The following is an 18903-nucleotide window of genomic DNA, read 5'->3' as shown; positions in this document are numbered from 1 at the left end:
TAACGAACTTAGCAAGCGCAGCGATTCACTTAACAAGGGTGGCCAGAAAGGTCGCAAAATGGAGCCATTTGCCTGAAATGGTATAGGGTTTCCTGCCTGAGCAGGGGGTTGGACTAGATGACCTCCAAGGTCACTTCCACCACTATTATTATTATTATTATTATTATTATTATTATTATTATTATTATTATTATTATATTTTTTATTTATTATTATTATTATTATTATTATTATTATTATTATTATTATTATTATTATTAAATGTCTCGCTCAGCGACAGAAATTCAGGGCTCGATTGTGGCCGTAAGCCGAGGACCACCCGTAATTCTTCCTGCCATTCTCAGGTGTGCGAAAAGGGGGGGGGGAGAAACAAAAACAAAAAAACCCACAATCACCTCTGGAAGACTTTTCTCTTTTTTAATAAATTTAAGAACAGCCCCTTTCAAACCCGCTACGATCCCCTCCCGCCCCCCCCCCCCAAATGGCAGCAGTGAAAACGGAACTGGGTGTTAAGAGTCATAGTCTTCCTCTTCGCCTGCCTGGACCGGCGCCAGGGATGCGGGCGGAAGTGCAATTGGGACTGTTCCTGTTGGAGCCGGTACAGGCAAGGAGACCGTGGATACGGGAGGGGCTGTAAAATGTAGATACGGTGCAGGGGCTCTGCGGGAAGGAGAGAAAAAGAGAGAGAAGAATCAGCCACGTTTTAGGTGCCAGCCGCTGAAAAAAATCAAGATACTAGTCCCTGGGGGATTAAATTAAAAGAGCCATTTGGTCTAGTGGAGAAGGCCCTAAATTAGAAAGTGGGAGACTTTGAATTCTAGTCCTACTTTAGCCATGAAAGCCAGCTGGGTGAGTTTGGGCCAATCACCAGGAGACGGTGAGTTCTAGTCCTACTTTAGCCATGAAAGCCAGCTGGGTGACTTGGGGCCAATCACCAGGAGACGGTGAGTTCTAGTCCTACTTTAGCCATGAAAGCCAGCTGGGTGACTTTGGGCCAATCACCAGGAGACGGTGAGTTCTAGTCGTACTTTAGCCATGAAAGCCAACTGGGTGAGTTTGGGCCAATCACCAGGAGACTGTGAATTCTAGTCCCGCCTGAGGGATGAAAGCTGGCTGAATGACTTTGGGCCAATCACCAGGAGATGGTGAGTTCTAGTCCTGAATTAGTCGGGAAAGCCAGCTAGGGGACATTGGACCAATCAGCAAGAGACTGTGAGTTCTAGTCCTGCCTTAGGCAGGAAATCCGAATGAGTGACTTCGGGCCAATTACCAGGAGATGGTGAGTTCTAATCCTGCCTAAGGCATGAAAGCTGGCTGGGTGACTTTGGGACAATCACCAGGAGACGGTGAATTCTAATCCTAATTTAGGCAGGAAAGCCAGCAAGAGGACCAAGCACCAGGAGACGGGGAGTTCTAGTCCCGCCTTAGGTAGGAAAGTGGCTGGGTGACTTTGGGCTGATTACCAGATCATTCTTGTTAACCCACCCGTCATAAATGGAGGACTGCCTATATAGCTAGAACGAATTTAATTACAGGGCTAGAATGACAGAGCCTTGCAAGTCTGAAAACGTCTCCCCTTCCTGTGACTAACTTAACATCTGCAGCGATTCACTTAACGTCCATGGCAAAATGGCCATGCAACAGGGTGGAAGTCAACGGGGTGCAACTGTCTTGCTCAGCAACAGAAACCTTGGGCTCAATTGTGGTCGTAAGTCGAGGACCACCTGTTTTGTTTCTTCTTGCCGCGAAGACCTACCGGTCCTGCCAAAGCCGGGGAGAAAAAATAAGGGAAATGTTAATTACAAAGAGAGATGTGTAGCCGGTTGTGTAGGGTGGGTCGTCTGCATAGGTTCCTCTTCTCCGTTGCTTTCGCTATCTTCCGAATCATCCTGTTAAAAAAAAAGAACAAAACAGAATAGCAGAGTTGGATTGGGACTTTTGACGTCTTCTAGTCCAACCCCCCCGCCTCTACAGGTAGTCCTCAACTTACGACAGTTCATTTACTGACCATTCACAAGTCGCACAAGTCACCGGAAAAAAAAGTGACTTATGACCATTTTACACGCTTACGACCGTTGCGGGCATTTCTCCGGGCTCACATGATCCAAATTCACAGGCTATGGCAAACCGACTCATATTTATGACGGTCGCAGTGTCCCGGGATCACGTGATCGCCTTTTTGTGGCCTTCTAAGAAGCAGAGTCAATGGGGAAGCCAGATTCACTTAACTAGGGCGAGAAAGATCATCAAATGGGGCAAGAAAAAAAAATCACTTAACAAATTTCTCACTTAGCAAGATGAATTTTGGGCCCCCCTGCAAGTCTTAAAGTTGAGGACCGCCTGTACCATTTTCAGAGAAGGAAGACAGATTTGAACTGAGGCCGGTTAGGGAATTAAGTCCCTTCAAGCAGGCTTTGCAAAATGGTAGGCTTCAATTCCCAGGATTCCCAGGCTGTCTGGCTGCTGCTGAGAATTCTGGGACATGATCCAGATCCCCAGCTGAGGGATGTTTCGTCCAGTAGCATCACCAAAACATTGCGAGAAATGAAAAAAGACAAAAAAAAAAAAACACAACAACACGAAAATTAACAAGTTGATGGTCGTTAGCTGCTACTTCCTGCATTCCTCCCTCGGACCCAAGCAAAGGGACCCAGAGCATTATGGGAAAATTATGCTCCTTGCACCACTGGTGTGACCCCAGAATAAGTCTTCAATTGTGGACATGTCCTAAGGATAAAAGATTTTGGTCAACAACACATCTATGGTTAGAGAAAATAATAAACACGTAGATTTTAAGCCAGAATTATTTCTGTTAGGTATAATTGTAGGAAATTATAAGAAAGAATGCGTATATTCAAAGTTACAGGTATTAATGGCAGTCAGAATTGTATTTGCTCAACAGTGGAAAGATGAAGAATTACCAGCGGAGGAAGAGATAATTAGGAACATTTTGGACTGTGCAGAAATGCACAGACTTACATTGAAAATGAAGGAGAAAGAAGATTCAGAGGACTTTAGAATAAGGGTCTGCAACCTTGGCTACTTTAAGACTTGTCGACTTCGACTCCCAGAATTCCTCAGCCAGGCACGCTGGCTGAGGAATTCTGGGAGTCGAAGTCCACAAGTCATCAAAGGGCCAAGTTTGAAGACCCCCTACTTTAGAACACGGGATACATTTTATCAATGGGGAGAAAAAGGAGAGAAAGGAGGTTAAGAGGTATTAGGTAAAGCTAAAGGTTCCCCGCACGTGCGTGCTAGTCGTTTCCAACTCTAGGGGCCGGTGCTCATCTCCGTTTCAAAGCCGAAGAGCCAGCGCTTGTCTGAGGATGACTCCGTGGTCATGTGGCCGGCATGACTAGACGCCAAAGGCGCACGGAACGCTGTTACCTTCCCACCGGAGTGGCCCCTATTTTTCTACTTGCATTTTTACGTGCTTTCGAACTGCTAGGTTGGCAGAAGCTGGGACGGGTAACAGGCGCTCACTCTGTTACGCGGCACTTGGATATATTCGACCCGCCAAACTGCCGACCTTCTGATCGACAAGCTCAGCATCCAAACCCACTGAGCCACTGCGTCCCTATTAAGAGGTTTTAGTAAGCTAAATATTGGAACCCAGGCAACATATTGCTGGTAAAATATTAAGGATTTGTGATTATAAAAATTAATAAAATCTTGTTATAAAATAAATAAATAAATAAAGTCTTCAACTGTATTACACAACGCTCTTCCACTCCTGGAAGAAAAGGTCACGCTTTGCTGCCAACTTACGTCCTGTTCCGAGTCTGTGCCGGATTGTTTGGCATCCTTTGCTTTTCCCGCTGTGCCGCCGTTCCTTCGTCCACTGCCAGGTTTCCGGCCTCTGCCGCAAAAGAGGGGGTGGGGGAAATAAGGTTTTATAAAAAGGTGGACCAAAACAGGTAGTCCTCGACTTACGACCACAATGGAGCCCAAAATTTCTGTTGTTAACTGAGATATTGGTTAAGTGAGTTGTGCCCCATTTTACGATTTCCCTTGCCACGGCTGTTAAGTCAGGGGTCTTCAAACGTGGCCCTTTGATGACTTGTGGACTTCAACTCCCAGAATTCCTCAGCCAGGCAGGAATTCTGGGAGTTGAAGTCCAGAAGTCATCAAAGGGCCAAGTTTGAAGACCCAGGTTAAGTGATTTGCTAAGTTAGTAACATGGTTGTTAAGTGAAACTGCTTCCCCCATTGACTTTGCTTGCTGGGAGATCGCAGAAGGGGATCACATGACCCCGGGACATTGCAACCGTCATAGATATGAGTCAGTCTCCCAACTGTCGAAATTTTGATCACGTGACTCACGGGGATGCCACAACGGCTGTTAAGTTTGAAAACAGTCGTGGTTTCCCCCCCCCAGTTGTAAATTCGGATGGTCACTAAACAAATTCTTGTCACGACGCAGCTGGACTTTCTTTTTTTTTCCTCTTTGAAGATGTTTCGCTTCTCCTCCGAGAAGCTTCTTCAGCTCTGACTGGGATGGTGGGGAAGCTTCAGCCAGAGCTGAGGAAGCTTCTCGCAGGAGAAGCGAAACGTCTTCAAAGAAAAACAAGACAGTCCAAGTTGCCTCGTGAAAAAGCCCTTTTGGCACAGCCCTGACCTGGACGATGCAGAATCTCCACAGACAGTAAATGAACCGTCATTAAGTGGAGAACGACTTGCATTTCCCGTCTCGCTCGAAGCGGTTCCGGAAGGTTCCGGATCCACCCGTCTTTCCTTCGCTGCTTGCCACGGGTCGATTTTCGTGACCTACCTACGGGACACCTTCTCTCCTTCCATGTGGTTGTCCTCGGTGTCGCCTTGCATGTCGGGCACGGAAGCCACAAGATCCTTCAGGAAGTCGAATTGCTGCTCCTGTTCTATGCATTGTTTCCTGCAAAATTCACACGGTCGGGTTACCCAGATTTGGCCCGCCCAAGCTGGCAAGGGTTAGAGAAAGGAGCATTTCGCTTTTTAAAATCTGCAGAGATCTGCTCCCGGTTTTGGAGGAGGGCAAGGGGTTTGTGGTGCCCTCGGGAAGCCATCCAGATCAGTGGATTCCAAATTATTTATTTCTTATTTTTAATCACAGGCAGTCCTCAACTTACGGCCACAATTGGAGCCCAAAGTTTCTATTGCTAAGCAAGCAAGGCAGTTGTTACAGTGAATTTTGCCCCAGCTGTTAAGTGGATCACTGCAGTTGCTAAATTAGTCACGCGGCCATTAAATGAATCCAGCTTCCCATCATCCCCAGCCAACAGAATTTGGAGAGGGCCCGTGCTTAGCCTATACTTAATTCCGGAGACGGACGCCGAGAAAAATAGCACACGTTGCCTTGTTCTACAACCAAACGGTGCCTTTCCCCTTAAAGCCTCAGACAAGATTCTAGTCCTCAGGGTTACAAAGGAAGGAGGCCCCTGATGTTTCAGCCCTTGGTGCTCAGCAAGGCCTACAACGATGGCAGTTGTCCTGAAAAAAGGAGAGGGGGATCTACAGCCGATACTCACAGGTGAGACGTTGTCATCGTTTTGGCGTTCCTGGACTGGGTGACGTGACAGGCCGTCTTCAACAGGGACTCCAAGAATAGCTCTAGCGCCCGGGCTGCGGCTCAGAGTTAAGGGGGACAGCAAGACCAACCCCGTTCCCTCCTCCAGTCAAGGCGGACAGTTTCCATACCACTTTTACCAACTAGGTAACATCATCAATATTGGTTTGCGGTCTACAAGCTCTGTGTCAATGCTGCAAACATTGACATGTTTTTGCACTGACGATATAAGAGACAGCCTGTTACTTTAATTGCTTCATTTGTGTGTGTGGGGGGAGGAAATCTCTACCCGGTTGTTGTGAGAAGATTGGAAAAGCCCGCGCACAGAATGGGAAGTGAAACCTCATATGTAAAACTAATTGGATAATCGTGATTTATGACGTGTAGATAAGGGCGGGGATGGTGTGTGTGTGTTATGATGGGTTTGGGAGGAGGAGAGTTCAGATTCTGGAATCCCTCCACGAGTGCCGATGTTTCGTTTCATTGCTAAGACTTTTTAGATAAATAATATGCCTGCAGTTTGTTTGAATTGTCTCATTTATCGGAACCGTGACACTCTGATGATGTTACCTAGTTGGGTCAGGAAACGTCTGCAGGAAAAACCACCAAGGATCCCACAGTCCTAGAATGTCCGCAGTTCCAGAACACAGAAGGCCTTCTACTACCCCGCCTCACACACACACACACACACACACACACACACACACACACACACACACACACACCGCAGGCAGGACAAAGAGGATACAAATGATCACTGGGACCGCAGCGGCCACTTTGCCAATTTCTTCATCCGTCTGCATGATCTTCTTGATCCGAGCCTTTAAAATGGGGGAGGGGGGGAGGAGGAATGGGGAGATGAGAAATGTTTTATTAAAAATAAACGAGCTTCGAAATATGTTAAGTTACAGGGAGCCCCAATTTGTTTAGTGACCGTTTAAAGTTCCAACGGCCCTGAAAAATGCGACTTAGGACCATTTTTCACACTTACAAGCCTTCCCAGGGTCACGTGATTGAAATTCAGACGCTTGGCAACTGACTCATACTTACGACGGTCGCAGTGTCCCGGGATCCCCTTTTGCGACCTTCTGACAAGCAAAGTCAATGGGGAAGCCAGATTCCCTTAACAGCTGTGGCAAGGAAAGTCGGGAAATGGGGCAAAACTCAGCTAACAACGGTCTCCCTTAGCCACAGAAAAGTTGGGGAGGGGGGTCTATTGCGGTCGTAAGTCGAGGACGAAGAGGGAAAGATGAACAGATTCTCAGAATGGCAAATTTGACTTTAATTAAAAAGAGAAGAAACGTTAATCTAGTTTTCTTTTCAACTTGGGAAACGGCTTCTGGATTTTTGTCCTTCAGACTGAAAAAATATATATATATGAAACTCTGCTTTGAGGTTATGACGGTTGTTCTAGAAATGGTTTAAGATAGCTAGAAATATAAAAAGCAGAAGTTCAAGGCTATGCCACGGCCCTGAAAAAAAATGGAAAGTTACTTTTCTCCCTTCTTCTTATCTCTCTTCTCCTTTCTCTTCCCTGACTATGGTTTCTATTTATATTTAATCTCATAATAAACTTTTTTTTTAAAGAGTGCATTTTTGAGGGAACACCTGCTGCCAGCATCAAGTGCCCTTCGTCCAGTGCGCTCGCACAGGGAGGGTCTTCTCAGGGTCCCACCGGTAAGAGATTGCCGGCAGACGACACCCAGGGATAGGGCCTTCTCAGTGGGGGCTCCTGCCCTTTGGAACCAGCTGCCTGTGGAGCTTAGGACTGCCCCCGACCTCCGTTCATTCCGCCGGGGCCTGAAGTCCTGGCTCTTCGAGCTCTCTGGCCCAGGCTGAGGATTAATTTATTTTAACTGGGGTTTTATTTGCACAGGGTTAAGTTTAATCTTTTTTAAACTGGTTTTAACTTTTGTATTGTTGGTTTTTAATTCCCTGTAAACCGCCCTGAGTCCTCAGGGAAAAGGCGGTATATAAATGTAATAAAATAAATAAATAAATAAATAAATAAATAAATTTTCACCCCTGCCAACCAGCTGTTTGAATCTGCAATTCCCGTTTTAACATCTTCGATATGCTCTTGAGTTGGAAACCCAGGTACAATGGCCAACAATAAAGCCAATGACAGTTAGTCCTCGACTTAATGACCACAACGGAGCCCAAATTTTCTGTTGTTAACTGAGTTTTGCCCCACTTTGCAACCTTTCTGGCTGCAGTTGTTAATTGATTCTGGCTTCCCCCTTGATTTTGCTTGTCCGAAGGTCATAAAAAGGGGATTACATGACTCCAGGGCGCTGCAGCCGTCATAAATGTGAATCAGTTGCCAAGCGGCCGAATTCTGATGACGTGACCACGGGGATGCTGCAACGGCCGTGAAGTGTGACGAAGGGTCACTGTTTTCAAGTACCGCTGCAACTTCAAACGGTCATTATTTATTTATTTATTTATTTATTTATTTATTTATTTATTTAATTTGTATACCGCCCTTCTCCCGAAGGACTCAGGGCGGTGAACAGGGCAATACATTAAACGAACTGATGTTAAGTTGAGGACTACCTATATTTCTATTTATTTAATAAGACGTCACACAAAATAAGGATGACAAACTCTCCCCCCAAGAGTGATTTATGTCCAATCTGGCGGTTATTTAGCCTCCTGTCCCCAAACCCCCCCGAAATAAAACACGTATTTTCAATTTACAAGGTTACAGGGCTCAGCAGCTGCCAAGAGATAGTTCCTTTAAACAAAAACAGTTATTCATATAGTAGTGAACAAACCTGGGAAAAGTGTATTTTTGATGTTTGATGGCTAATAACACCACTTCTTTTGGGAGTAGTACCATAAAATTATATATCAACGGAAAGATCATTTAATCAAGAGTGCAATGCCACAACTTTTACGAAGGATCTGCTATTAGAATAGCCGTTATAAAGAAGAAAAGGTGAAACATGTAGAAAAAAACCGAGATATACAAAAAAGGATCACCATAAAAGAGATACACACAAATGATCACCATAGAAAAAAAATGAAATACACAAAGATGATCAGCATAGAAAAACACGAAATACACAAATATGGGGAAAAAATGAGATATATAAAAACGATCACCGTAGGAAAAAATTTTTGAGATATATACAAAAAAACGATCACCACGTCTGTCAATAAATACTTACAGTAACATGGGTTTTAGCCCAGTTTGGCCTTTTCAACCTTGGTTGGAGCGATAAAAGTGGCTTTTTTCGTGGAATTCTAGATTTTAGGCCAAATTCCTGCAGTCTGCGCCGAACGGTCCTTGCGCTCAACTTCACATGGCATTGCGCCATTTCACCCTGGATACACCCAGATGATTTTCCTCCGTCACGCAGGCAGAGTCTCTTAATCCTTCTATCGTCGTTGGCCGTGGTGCACCTTTTCCTGCCTTTACCGGTGTGGTTTTGTAGGGACCGAGTCTCCTTATACCTCTTCAAAAACTTAGAAATGCCGCCTTTCGTTACGTTGCCCCCCATCTTTCTACTAATTTCTTGGTAACTGCAGCCTTGTTCGCTTAATAATACTATTTTGCATCGCTTTCTGGGCGACCAGTCAACTCTTTGCACCATGGCTTTTTAATTTTATTACCTTTTGCAAGCTCGCTAAATGAAAGAACACACACACACACACACACACACACAAAAACCCCAACCCACTTTGATAGCGATCACATCACACACTGGATCACATCACACACTGACAAAATACCCTCCTCCGGGCTTCAGTAATACCTGGCATCAATAACCGAATCCTACTGTGATCTGATTGGCTCATTGGCAAAACGAGATGACCCCTGATTGGCTCTCTAAACGCTCCAGCTCATTGGCTACAATCAAAGGAAGGAAAGCTACCAGGTATCCACCTAAGCCAGTTGTGCTTCCTTTTTTCTGGTTATTTGGCTATAGCCTTTCACAGAATACAGATAATTGAACACGCTTCGTCGCATTACCTTCTGGATTAAATTACCTTCCCATTGATATATAACTTGATGGTACTACTCCCAAAAGAAAGTGGTGTTATTAGCCATCAAACTTCAAAAAATACACTTTCCCCAAAAGGTTTCCACAATTTTAGCCACAACTGTACGGAACAAAGCAGGAAAGCTGCCACGCGGGGAGAGAATACCGATAGTCCTCGACTTACAGCAATTCATTTAGTGACAGTTCAAACTTAACGATGGCACCGAAAGAGGTGGCTTACAACCAGTTCCCACAATTAGGACCGTTTGCAGCATCGTGATAAAAATTTGGGAGGCTGGAACTGGCTCCTGTTTATGACGGTCTGCAGTGTCCCGGAGTCACGCGATCCCCTTTTGCGACCTTCTGACAACCGTGTGACTAACTTAACAACTGCAAGCGATCCACTTAACAACGGTGGCCAGAAAGGTTTGTGAAATGGGAGAAAATTCACTTCGCAAATGTCTCACTTAGCCACAGAAATTTTGGGCCTCAATTGTGGCTGTGTATCGAGGACAACCTGTTGTATCAGCCAGAAGAAAAAAAACCGTCCAGTTGCCTTTTCCAAAATAAAAAGCATTTTTGATGCAATGACATCAACTAGAAGGGGGAAAAAATCCTTTTACACCTTCAGAAAACAGAGGTATAAAAGAAGCTAATATTGGAATATTTTCAGGGTGCAAAACCAGGGAGAGAGTTTAAAACGCAACGAAGTTGTTTACAGATACGGCAAATGTCTTTATTTTAAGGTGAGCGTAAACAAAGAAAGATGGACAAACACAAAGAGGAAAAAAACAGGTTGCATTAAGGAGAGCCAAGCTCTCTCTCTCCCAAACGCCCATGGCTTAACCTAGGTTTGTTGACTTAACCACAAGTCGGTGGATGGCACAATGCACTCTGCCATAAACCACGATTTACAAACCGAATGTTTAACTCGGCGTAACAGCTAAGCCACCAACGAACCACATTATGGCCCAGTTCAGGCTGAACCCAAGCGACTGAAGTTCCTGTAGTAAACCAGAGCTAAAACAAATCATAGTTTAATATACAGCCATTATAACAACCTAAGGATGGGGAAATAAGGTTTTCCGATAAAAGGGAAAATGAGGTCCCCCTTAAAGCTACTGGAAATTAAAAACACAGTTAAGTCGTAATAGAGGTAGTCCTCACTTTACGACCACATTGGAGCCCAAAATTTCTCTTGCTAAGCGGAAGAGTTGTTAGCTGAGTTTTGCTCCCATTTTACAACCTTTCTTGCTACAGTTGTTAAGGGACATCACTGCAGTTGTTCAGTTAGTAACACAGTCGTTAAATGAATCCAGCTTCCCCACTGACTTTGCTCGTCCGAAGGTTGCGAACATGACCCCGGGGCACTGTGACCATCATAAATGTGAGTCGGTAGCCAAGTGTTTGAGTTTTGATCACGTGATCGTGGGGATGCTGCAAAGGTCATAAGGGTGAAAAACGGTCCTGTCACTTTTTTCAATGCCCTTGTAAGTTCGAACGGTCACTAAATGAATTGTTGTAAGTGGAGGATTAATTGTAGCATGACCAGCAAGAAACAAGAAATGGCAATTGTGTGGTAGAAGGATTACAAAAAATATCAGTATTACCGAACGGGAAAGAATTCAAGGGTAACACCAAAATAAATACACACACACACACACACACACACACACACACACATATTATAATGGTATTTAGGCAGGGACAGTGAAGAAGACAGCCTAAGTAAGGTGAAAAGCATCAAAATAATTTGAGACTTTAAATGGTGCTGGACCATAATCCTTATAATCTCTACCTGCCATTGCAGGTTGCAACGCCCATAATCCCTAGCCAGGCTGATCGATTCTACTGCTGTCTAGGAAATGACAGGGGTCATTTACCAAACAGCACATCTGGAAGGCTGTGTGCTATCCTGAAGCCATAAACCATAGTTTACCTACAATACAGCCAATAAACCAAGTGAAGGATTTGCCAGAGGTGGAAAGACCCTTTGTGGGGGGCAGTGAATGTTCAGCTTGGCCAGGAGGGCAAGGGGTGTCTGCCCCTCACTGCAAAAGTCTCCAACATCTGTTTCTGCAAGGGGGGGAACTTGGAAAAACCCAGAGACGGAGGCAAGAAACAGCTGTTGCAGCAGGGATGGTTGCAAGACAGGGGTGAGGAGGGCAGAAGAGGAGGAGGGGGCTGGCTTTCAGCCCCCCCCCCCGGAAGCGCAATGGGGAAGGGGCACAGAAGTGGAGGTGGGGGCGAAGGAAAGCGTGGATCCCCTGTAAAAAAGGGGCATAACAGAAAGAGGGGCAGGGCCTGCAAAGAGGGGAAGGGGATGCCAAAGGGGAGAGAGAGGCATCTGCAAAAGGGGATTGCAAAAGGAGGAGGGGGGGTTGCAGAGGCAGAAAAGGGGGCTGTAACAGAGGAGGGGGCTTGGAAAAGGAGGGCTTGCAAAGCGGGAGAGGGGATCCCAAAAAGAGGAGGGGGTTCCCACGAGGGAAGGGGAGCTTTAAAAGGAGGAGGGGGGGTGCAAAAGGAGAAGAGGTGGTTGCAAAGCGGGGGGACGGGACGGGAGGAAGGGGCTGCAAAGCGGCAGAAGGTGGGGGTCCCCAAAGAAGGGGTTGCAAAGGAGGGAAGGGGGCTCCAAAAGGAGAAGAGGGGCTCGCCAAAGGAGGAGGGGGCCACCCAGGGGTGGTGGGCTTTAAAAGGAGGAGGGGGCTGCAAAAGGAGGTGGTTGCAAAGCGGGGGGGGGGACGGGAGGAAGGGGCTGCAAAGCGGCAGAAGGTGGGGGTCCCCAAAGAAGGGGTTGCAAAGGAGGGAAGGGGGGCTCCAAAAGGAGACGAGGGGGTCTCCAAAGGAGGAGGAGGGGGCCGCCCAGGGGGGGTGGTGGGCTTTAAAAGGAGGAAGGGGCTGCAAAAGGAGAAGAGTGGCAAAGGGGGGGCTGCAAAGCGGGGGAGGGCGCTGCCAAAGGAGGAGAGCCTCTCCCGGGTTGCAATCAAACCATTCCCCCCCCCCCCGATTTTATGCTGCCCCCCCTGCCCCTCCCCGGCTGGGGAGGGGGGGCGCCCATCCCTCCCGGGACGCCCCAGCTGGGCTGGGTGGGTGCAATGCCGTCCCGGGACGGGAGGCGTCCGGCCGGGCTCTCACCGGGGGAAAGCGCGCGTTGTACTTCTTCTTCTTGCTCGGCATCTCTCCCGTCGCGCCGGCGGCTCCAGCGGCCGCTCCGACCGGGCCTGTCGCGAGCCCCGCACCGGACGAGGCTCCAGCAGCGGCGGCGGCAGCCTGGGAGGAGCCGGCCGGGTCGCCCCAGCGCGGTCCTAGCGCCGCCCGTCTCTTCTTCCTCCTCCTCCTCCTCCTCCTCCTCCTCCTCCTCCATCATCCGCAGCAAGGAATGGAGACCCGGGCGAGGGCAAAGCTTGGGGTGGGTAGGCAAGAGAGAATGCCCTCCGCTAAGCATGTGCAGAGGGCCTAGGTAGGGGGGCGAGCCGCTGGGAACCTAACCTTGCACCGCTAGCCCAGAACTGGAAGGGGACCCCGGGAGGTCAACTGGTCCAAAAAGAAGTTGTGGATGCTCCAAGGTTAATTCGTCCGTTTCGGCGCATTCCCAAATTTTTCCTAATCACCTCATTTTCTACTGGGATTTCATTCCTTTTCCCCATTTTGAGCAAACGACACATTCTTGCTGCTTAAAAATAAAGACTAATCAGGACTGCCCCTGACCTGCGTTCATTCCGCCAGGGTCTGAAGACTTGGCTCTTTGAGCTCTCTGGCCCAGGCTGAGAATTTTAACTGGGGTTTTATTTTCAGGGATAATTTAATCTTTTTAATTTTTGTATTTTGTATTGGTGTGATTTTTAAAATGCCCTGTAAACCGCCCTGAGTCCTTCGGGAAAGGACAGTATATAAATCTAATAAAATAAAATAAAAATAAATAAATAAAATACTACAGAATTTGGAATGAATTTTATCTTTGGCGGGAACAAAAGGAAGGTCTCTTATTAGGTCTTACAGATTGGTTCACTGTTCTAAGTATTGTATTATACTTAACTGATTTGTATGTATTTAAGTGTATTTTATATATATATACATATACATATACATATACATATACATATATATATATATATATATATATATATATATATATATATATATATATATATATATATGAATATTGTAGACAAGGTTTGTCAGTCCGTTTGTACCGTGTCCAATGTTTTTAAATAATACATTTAATAATATATATATATATATATATATATATATGAAAAAGAAGTTGTGGATGCTCCGACATTTGGACGTTTTTGTTTTTTTTAAGAAGAGACTGGACAGCCGTTTGTCTGAAGCGGTATAGGGTTTCCTGCCTGGGCAGGGGGTTGGGCTAGATGACCTCCAAGGTCCCTTCCAGCTCTATTCTATTCTCCCTCCAGGGTCCCTTCCAACTTGGTTGCCGTTGGTATTAACCCCGTGCTGGAGCAGGAGACCCAATCCCATTTCCAGACAAGTGGCTGTCCAGTCTCCTCTTTAAAAGCCTCCAACTAATGGAGCGCCTACAACTTCTGGAGGCAAGCAGTTCCACCGGTTAACATAATAACAAAACTGGAAGTGACCTCGGAGGTCTTCTGGTCCAACCCCTTGCTCAAACAGGAGACTCTACCATTTGAAACAAATGGCTGTCCAGTCTCTCTCTTTTTTTTGAAAATCTCCAGTGGTGGAGCATCCACGACTTCTGGAGGGAAGCTGTCCCGCTGTTTAATTGTTCTAACGGTCAGGAAATTCCTCCTTAGTTCTGGGTTGCGTCTCTCCTTGATTAGTCTCCATTCATTGATTCTTGTCCTGCCTTCAGGTGCTTTGGAGAATAGGTTTGGGGAAATGTCGGTTTTGTACAAGAGGAGTAACTTGGTTGTTGGAGTAAAGCTTGGTTGGGTGTTTGGAGTCCTTCGAGTTGGTGTGAGCTTTGATCCAACCTTGCAAATTTTAAGATAGGAGGACTTCAACTCCCAGGATTCCACAGCCGGCATGCCATATGATTGGTGGACTTCAGCTCCCCAAATTTTGCAGCCAGCGTGCCAAATGTGAAATATTGTGACTTACAGATCTTTATGTTAGTGACATGTGACCCTGATGGTTCAGCAATCATTCCATAGCTGGAACATATCCCAAACCATGCTGTTTTCATCATTTGTTTCGTATCTTCCCTTTCTATTTAACCAATATATTTTATTTTCAAGAGCTGAGACCAGTATTTGCCAACCATAGCAACTTTAAGAGGTGTGACCAGGGAATTCTGGGAGTTTAACATATTTCTTAAAGTTACTATAGTAGGAACAGCGTGAACCTGACCCTTTCGTCACTTCCGTTTCACAACGGAAGTGCCTCCCATTCCATGTGGAAACAGATGTATGGATGCGTGGGCTGAGCCATTGGGCGTGTCAAATCCTAGAGCGGCCACGCTTCTCCACGCGCCCGTAGAGAAATGGCGACCGAAAATGGCAGCGACTGGCTTGACGGGCCTTCTTCCCGTCCTTTCCTTGTCTGGGCCGAAGTGGATAACAATTCTTAAATATGCAAATTAATCACGAGAAGCGTAAACCAAGTAATGCTTAGGCCAAATAGAAGGAATAAAAAAAATAGAGGCAAAGTAGGGCGAGGCGGGTTAACTCTGCCTCATTTCGGTCCCTTTAGGCCTTCCGGTCCAACACTATTTCGGTTCCCCCATCCACTTCCGGGTGTGCGCGCGTTCGTTTTTCCGTTTGCCCCGGGCCGTTGTGACGGTAACGGGAGGCTGGATTGTGGAAGACTAAATTGGAGGCCGGGTTTGGGGTGCGGGTGTGTGTGTGGGGGGGCGTTGACCCCCCCCCGTTGTTCGGTTCCCCTCCCTCCCTGGGCCGGCCTGGAAATGGAAAGGGGTGTCATAAGAAACGGGTACTCACGAATGGCGACCGTCGTAATCCCGCGCACTCGGTAATTTTGCCCCAAGGCCGCGGAGTCTCCTGACGGCTTTGCTTCACCACAGCCTTGCAAGGTAGGACGGCGCCATCCCCGCCCGTGCTGTAGTTTTATTTTTATATGGCTTTTTCTCGGGCCGAGGAGCTGCAAGAGAGCGAAGGGGGCTTGTCTGTGGGAGCAGGAATGAGGGAAGATTTACATTTTCCTCTTTTGAAACGCTGTCTAAAGGACTTAAATCAAGGGTCTTCAAACTTGGCCCCTTTATGACTCGTGGACTTCAACTCCCAGAATTCCTCAGCCAGGCACGCTGGCTGAGGAATTCTGGGAGTTGAAGTCCACGAGTCATAAAGGGGCCAAGTTTGAAGAGCCCTGTCTTAAATCAATGTGTTCCCCAGGCTGGTGAGGCGTTATTACGACTATAACCTGTGGTTAGTCCATTACAGCATTTAATACGTTAACTTAATGTATTAAATACATTAAGCCTCCCAACAATAGGACTAATTGCCTAAAGCAGGGGGTCTTCAAAGGTGGCCCTTTTATGACTTGTGGACTTCAACTCCCAGAATTCCTCAGCCAGCCATGCCTTAGCTTGTTGTTTTTTTCTTCCTACTAAATTGGAGAGATTGCAGAGGAAGGGATTATAAGAGAGTAAACTAACTGCTTGGTGGAGAATTCTGGGAGTTGAAGTCCGCAAGTCATAAAAGGGCCTAAAGTTTTCTAATAATAGTGAAGTAAGTCTTTAATTAATGCAGTATTATTAGGAGACTTTAGGCAATTTTACAGGTAGTCCTCGACTCTCAATAGCTCATTTAGTGACTGTTCAAAGTTACATCGGCACTGAAAAAAGTGACTTTGGACTGTTTTTCACATTCACACCCATTACGGCATCTCCCTGGTCACGTGGTCAAAATTTAGACACTTGGCAACTGATTTAACCTTTCTCCCATCAGGTGCCTTGCCAAACCATGGCTAGCCAGCATGACGAGACTGGGAAGGATGGGAACTTTGCCAGTGAGGATTTGGCTGCTGAAGCTATGGCCGCAGACATGGATTCCTGGGTGGTCTTTGACGCCCGCAAGACCCCCAAAGCTGAATTTGAGGAATGGCTCCAGACCTACCAGCCATCCCGTGTCTCTCGCTACGGAAACCCGGAGTGCAACATCGAGCCGGTGGGCTGGATTGCCATCTACGGCCCCAGCTTCTGTCCAGAATCTGGCAATGTTGTCGGACTTCAAGAGGACTGGGAACGCTTACAGCTGAGCGGGCGCCACGTGACTTTTGAGTCTATCAAGGAACTGGCCCTTAACCGGCAGGTCCTGACCGGTAAATGGCTGATGCACCTGGACACTGGCTTCAAAGTGGACCACGCCTGGGCTGGCATCGCCCGGGCGGTCCTTGAAGGGCGAATCGGGGTGGCCAAAGTCAGCCCCTGCTGCCCCGACTCGGACCACAAACACGTGATCTGCGTGTACACAGACGATTTCACCAACGAAGAGCAAGTGCTGGTGGCCGATTCCGTGATACGGGACACGGGGGTCAAGTGCCTCTTATCCTACAAGCCTGACGCTTACACCTACCTGGGCATCTACCGTGACAACCGCTGGCATCTCTGCCCCACCATTTACGAAAGCAGGTTTGATCTGGAATGCGTCCCCCGGCGCTCACGTATCATCAATAAGGTGAGCAACAGCGAAGTGACTTAAGACGCCCGGTCTTCAGAGAGTTAACACTCCCGGAGGAAACCACACTTAAGGCTGGGGACTACAAACCCCACTGTGCAATCTTGACTCTCTTTTTCTCAAGAGGTGGTAGATTTGCCCAGCCGCAGGCGGGATGGATGAAAGCTTGCCTCGATGGGATTTCTGCCTCCATTGCGGGACTGTTAGTTCTGGCCGAGAAGCTCAAAAAGCGTATTTTTGTGACAAATTACATGAGTGAACCTCTGCATTTACCATTAAACTGCTACAATGTGTGTGCTGCGCAACCTTGTGAGGGCTGATGGGCTTCGAAACAGTCTTTTTCTTGTAGGAGGAGCCGAACAGATCATCCTTACCAATCTTTTTCTGCAGAATGGCTCACCAGGAGTGGAAAGCAGTAATTGGCTGCAGTGTCCAATTTCTGCCATCTAGGAAGGGATTTGGGGAGTGGGGTGGGGGGGGAGATATCAAAATCCGAATTGCGGCACCAGAGGAGAAAAAATAGTACTAAGTTTTGACGGAGGTGCGAAGTGGAAAACGCCGGGCAAGAGGTAGGCAAAATCTTCTGTCTTTGCTCAAAAAGCAATTGAATTTTATTTTTGTGGTTCTTGGCTGCGTTCACCTGTAACTAAACTGAAAATAAAAGGCACTCTCTCTGCCCCCTTTCCCTGAGGATTTACTTTTGGAATTTATAGATGAATCCAGCTTTTGAAAAAGCACCTTTGCAATGAACCCAGCTTGCAAAAGGCTTGGGGAAGTTCTCAAACTCTCCGAGCGTCAGAAAGTAAAGCTCTTTGGCTGTTTTGGGAGCAGAGAGAAGGAACAAAGAGGCCCTAATGTGTTGCATGGAGGGAACATAGGCGTTCCCGAATTCAGCTTTTCATGGTCTGAAGAGGGTGGAAAATGAATGTTCGAGTGGAAATCAGGTCTCTTTGACTATCACACCTCTGCTATATTAAGCAGGTAGCTCTCGAGGTTTACGAACATGGCAACTTTTAAGATGGGTAGACTTCCACTCCCAGAATCCCCCTGCCAGCATGCTTTAAGAAGGGTGGACTTCCACTCCCAGAATTCCTCAGCCAGCATGCTTTAAGAAGGGTGGACTTCCACTCCCAGAATTCCTCAGCCAGCATGCTTTAAGATGGGTGGACTTCCACTCCCAGAATTCCTCAGCCAGCATGCTTTAAGAAGGGTGGACTTCACTTCCCAGAATCCCCCAGCCAGCATGCTTTAAGAAGGGTGGACTTCCACTCCCAGAATCCCCCGGCCAGCATGCTTTAAGATGGGTGGACTTCCACTCCCAGAATCCCCCTGCCAGCATGCTTTAAGATGGGTGGACTTCCACTCCCAGAATCCCCCTGCCAGCATGCTTTAAGATGGGTGGACTTCCACTCCCAGAATCCCCCTGCCAGCATGCTTTAAGGAGGGTGGACTTCCACTCCCAGAATTCCTCAGCCAGCATGCTTTAAGAAGGGTGGACTTCAACTCCCAGAATCCCCCTGCCAGCATGCTTTAAGAGGGGTGGACTTCCATAATCCCTCAGCCAGCCAGCATGCTTCTGGGAGTTGTGGTCCATGGATAGTGACGGAAGAATACTTTCCTGCCCCAGTTAAATGAATTTGCTGCAGTTGTAAGTAACTTGGTGAAGTGATTCCGGCTTCCCCACTGACTTTGCTTGTCAGAAGGTTGCAAAAGGGGATCACGTGATCCCAGGAGACTGCAAGCGTCATAAACACACG

General features: G+C 47.1%; 2 protein-coding genes across 6 annotated transcripts; one reads left to right on the top strand and one right to left on the bottom strand.

The window, feature by feature from the left end:
- Window positions 1-448: 448 nt before the first annotated feature.
- DRAP1 (DR1 associated protein 1) lies at window positions 449-12826 on the bottom strand. Of its 5 annotated transcripts, XM_083374025.1 has the most exons (8): window positions 12666-12797; window positions 8715-8870; window positions 6290-6362; window positions 5504-5597; window positions 4771-4890; window positions 3769-3859; window positions 1804-1889; window positions 449-660 (listed from the first exon to the last, which is right to left on the bottom strand). In XM_083374025.1, exons 1-8 carry the CDS (start codon window positions 12705-12707, stop codon window positions 510-512), a joined length of 813 nt encoding a protein of 270 aa, XP_083230151.1. In that variant the 5' UTR covers window positions 12708-12797; the 3' UTR covers window positions 449-509. The 5 variants fall into 5 exon arrangements, 3 of the variants coding, with proteins under 3 accessions (XP_083230151.1, XP_083230152.1, XP_083230150.1); XM_083374026.1 differs by lacking the exon at window positions 8715-8870 and having other exon boundaries at window positions 12666-12826; XM_083374024.1 differs by lacking the exon at window positions 12666-12797 and having other exon boundaries at window positions 8715-9995.
- A 2462-nt stretch (window positions 12827-15288) lies between these two features.
- Window positions 15289-17820, top strand: LOC310647075 (UPF0696 protein C11orf68 homolog). Its single transcript, XM_083374033.1, has 2 exons — window positions 15289-15543; window positions 16418-17820. Exon 2 carries the CDS (start codon window positions 16433-16435, stop codon window positions 17168-17170), a length of 738 nt encoding a protein of 245 aa, XP_083230159.1. The 5' UTR covers window positions 15289-15543; window positions 16418-16432; the 3' UTR covers window positions 17171-17820.
- Window positions 17821-18903: the final 1083 nt, after the last annotated feature.

This window comes from Vipera ursinii, assembly GCF_947247035.1.
Source record: "Vipera ursinii genome assembly, chromosome: 15".
NCBI classification, from domain to species: Eukaryota; Metazoa; Chordata; class Lepidosauria; order Squamata; family Viperidae; genus Vipera; species Vipera ursinii.
Note: the sequence above shows the minus strand (reverse complement) of the source record. Positions and strands in the feature narration are given on the sequence as shown.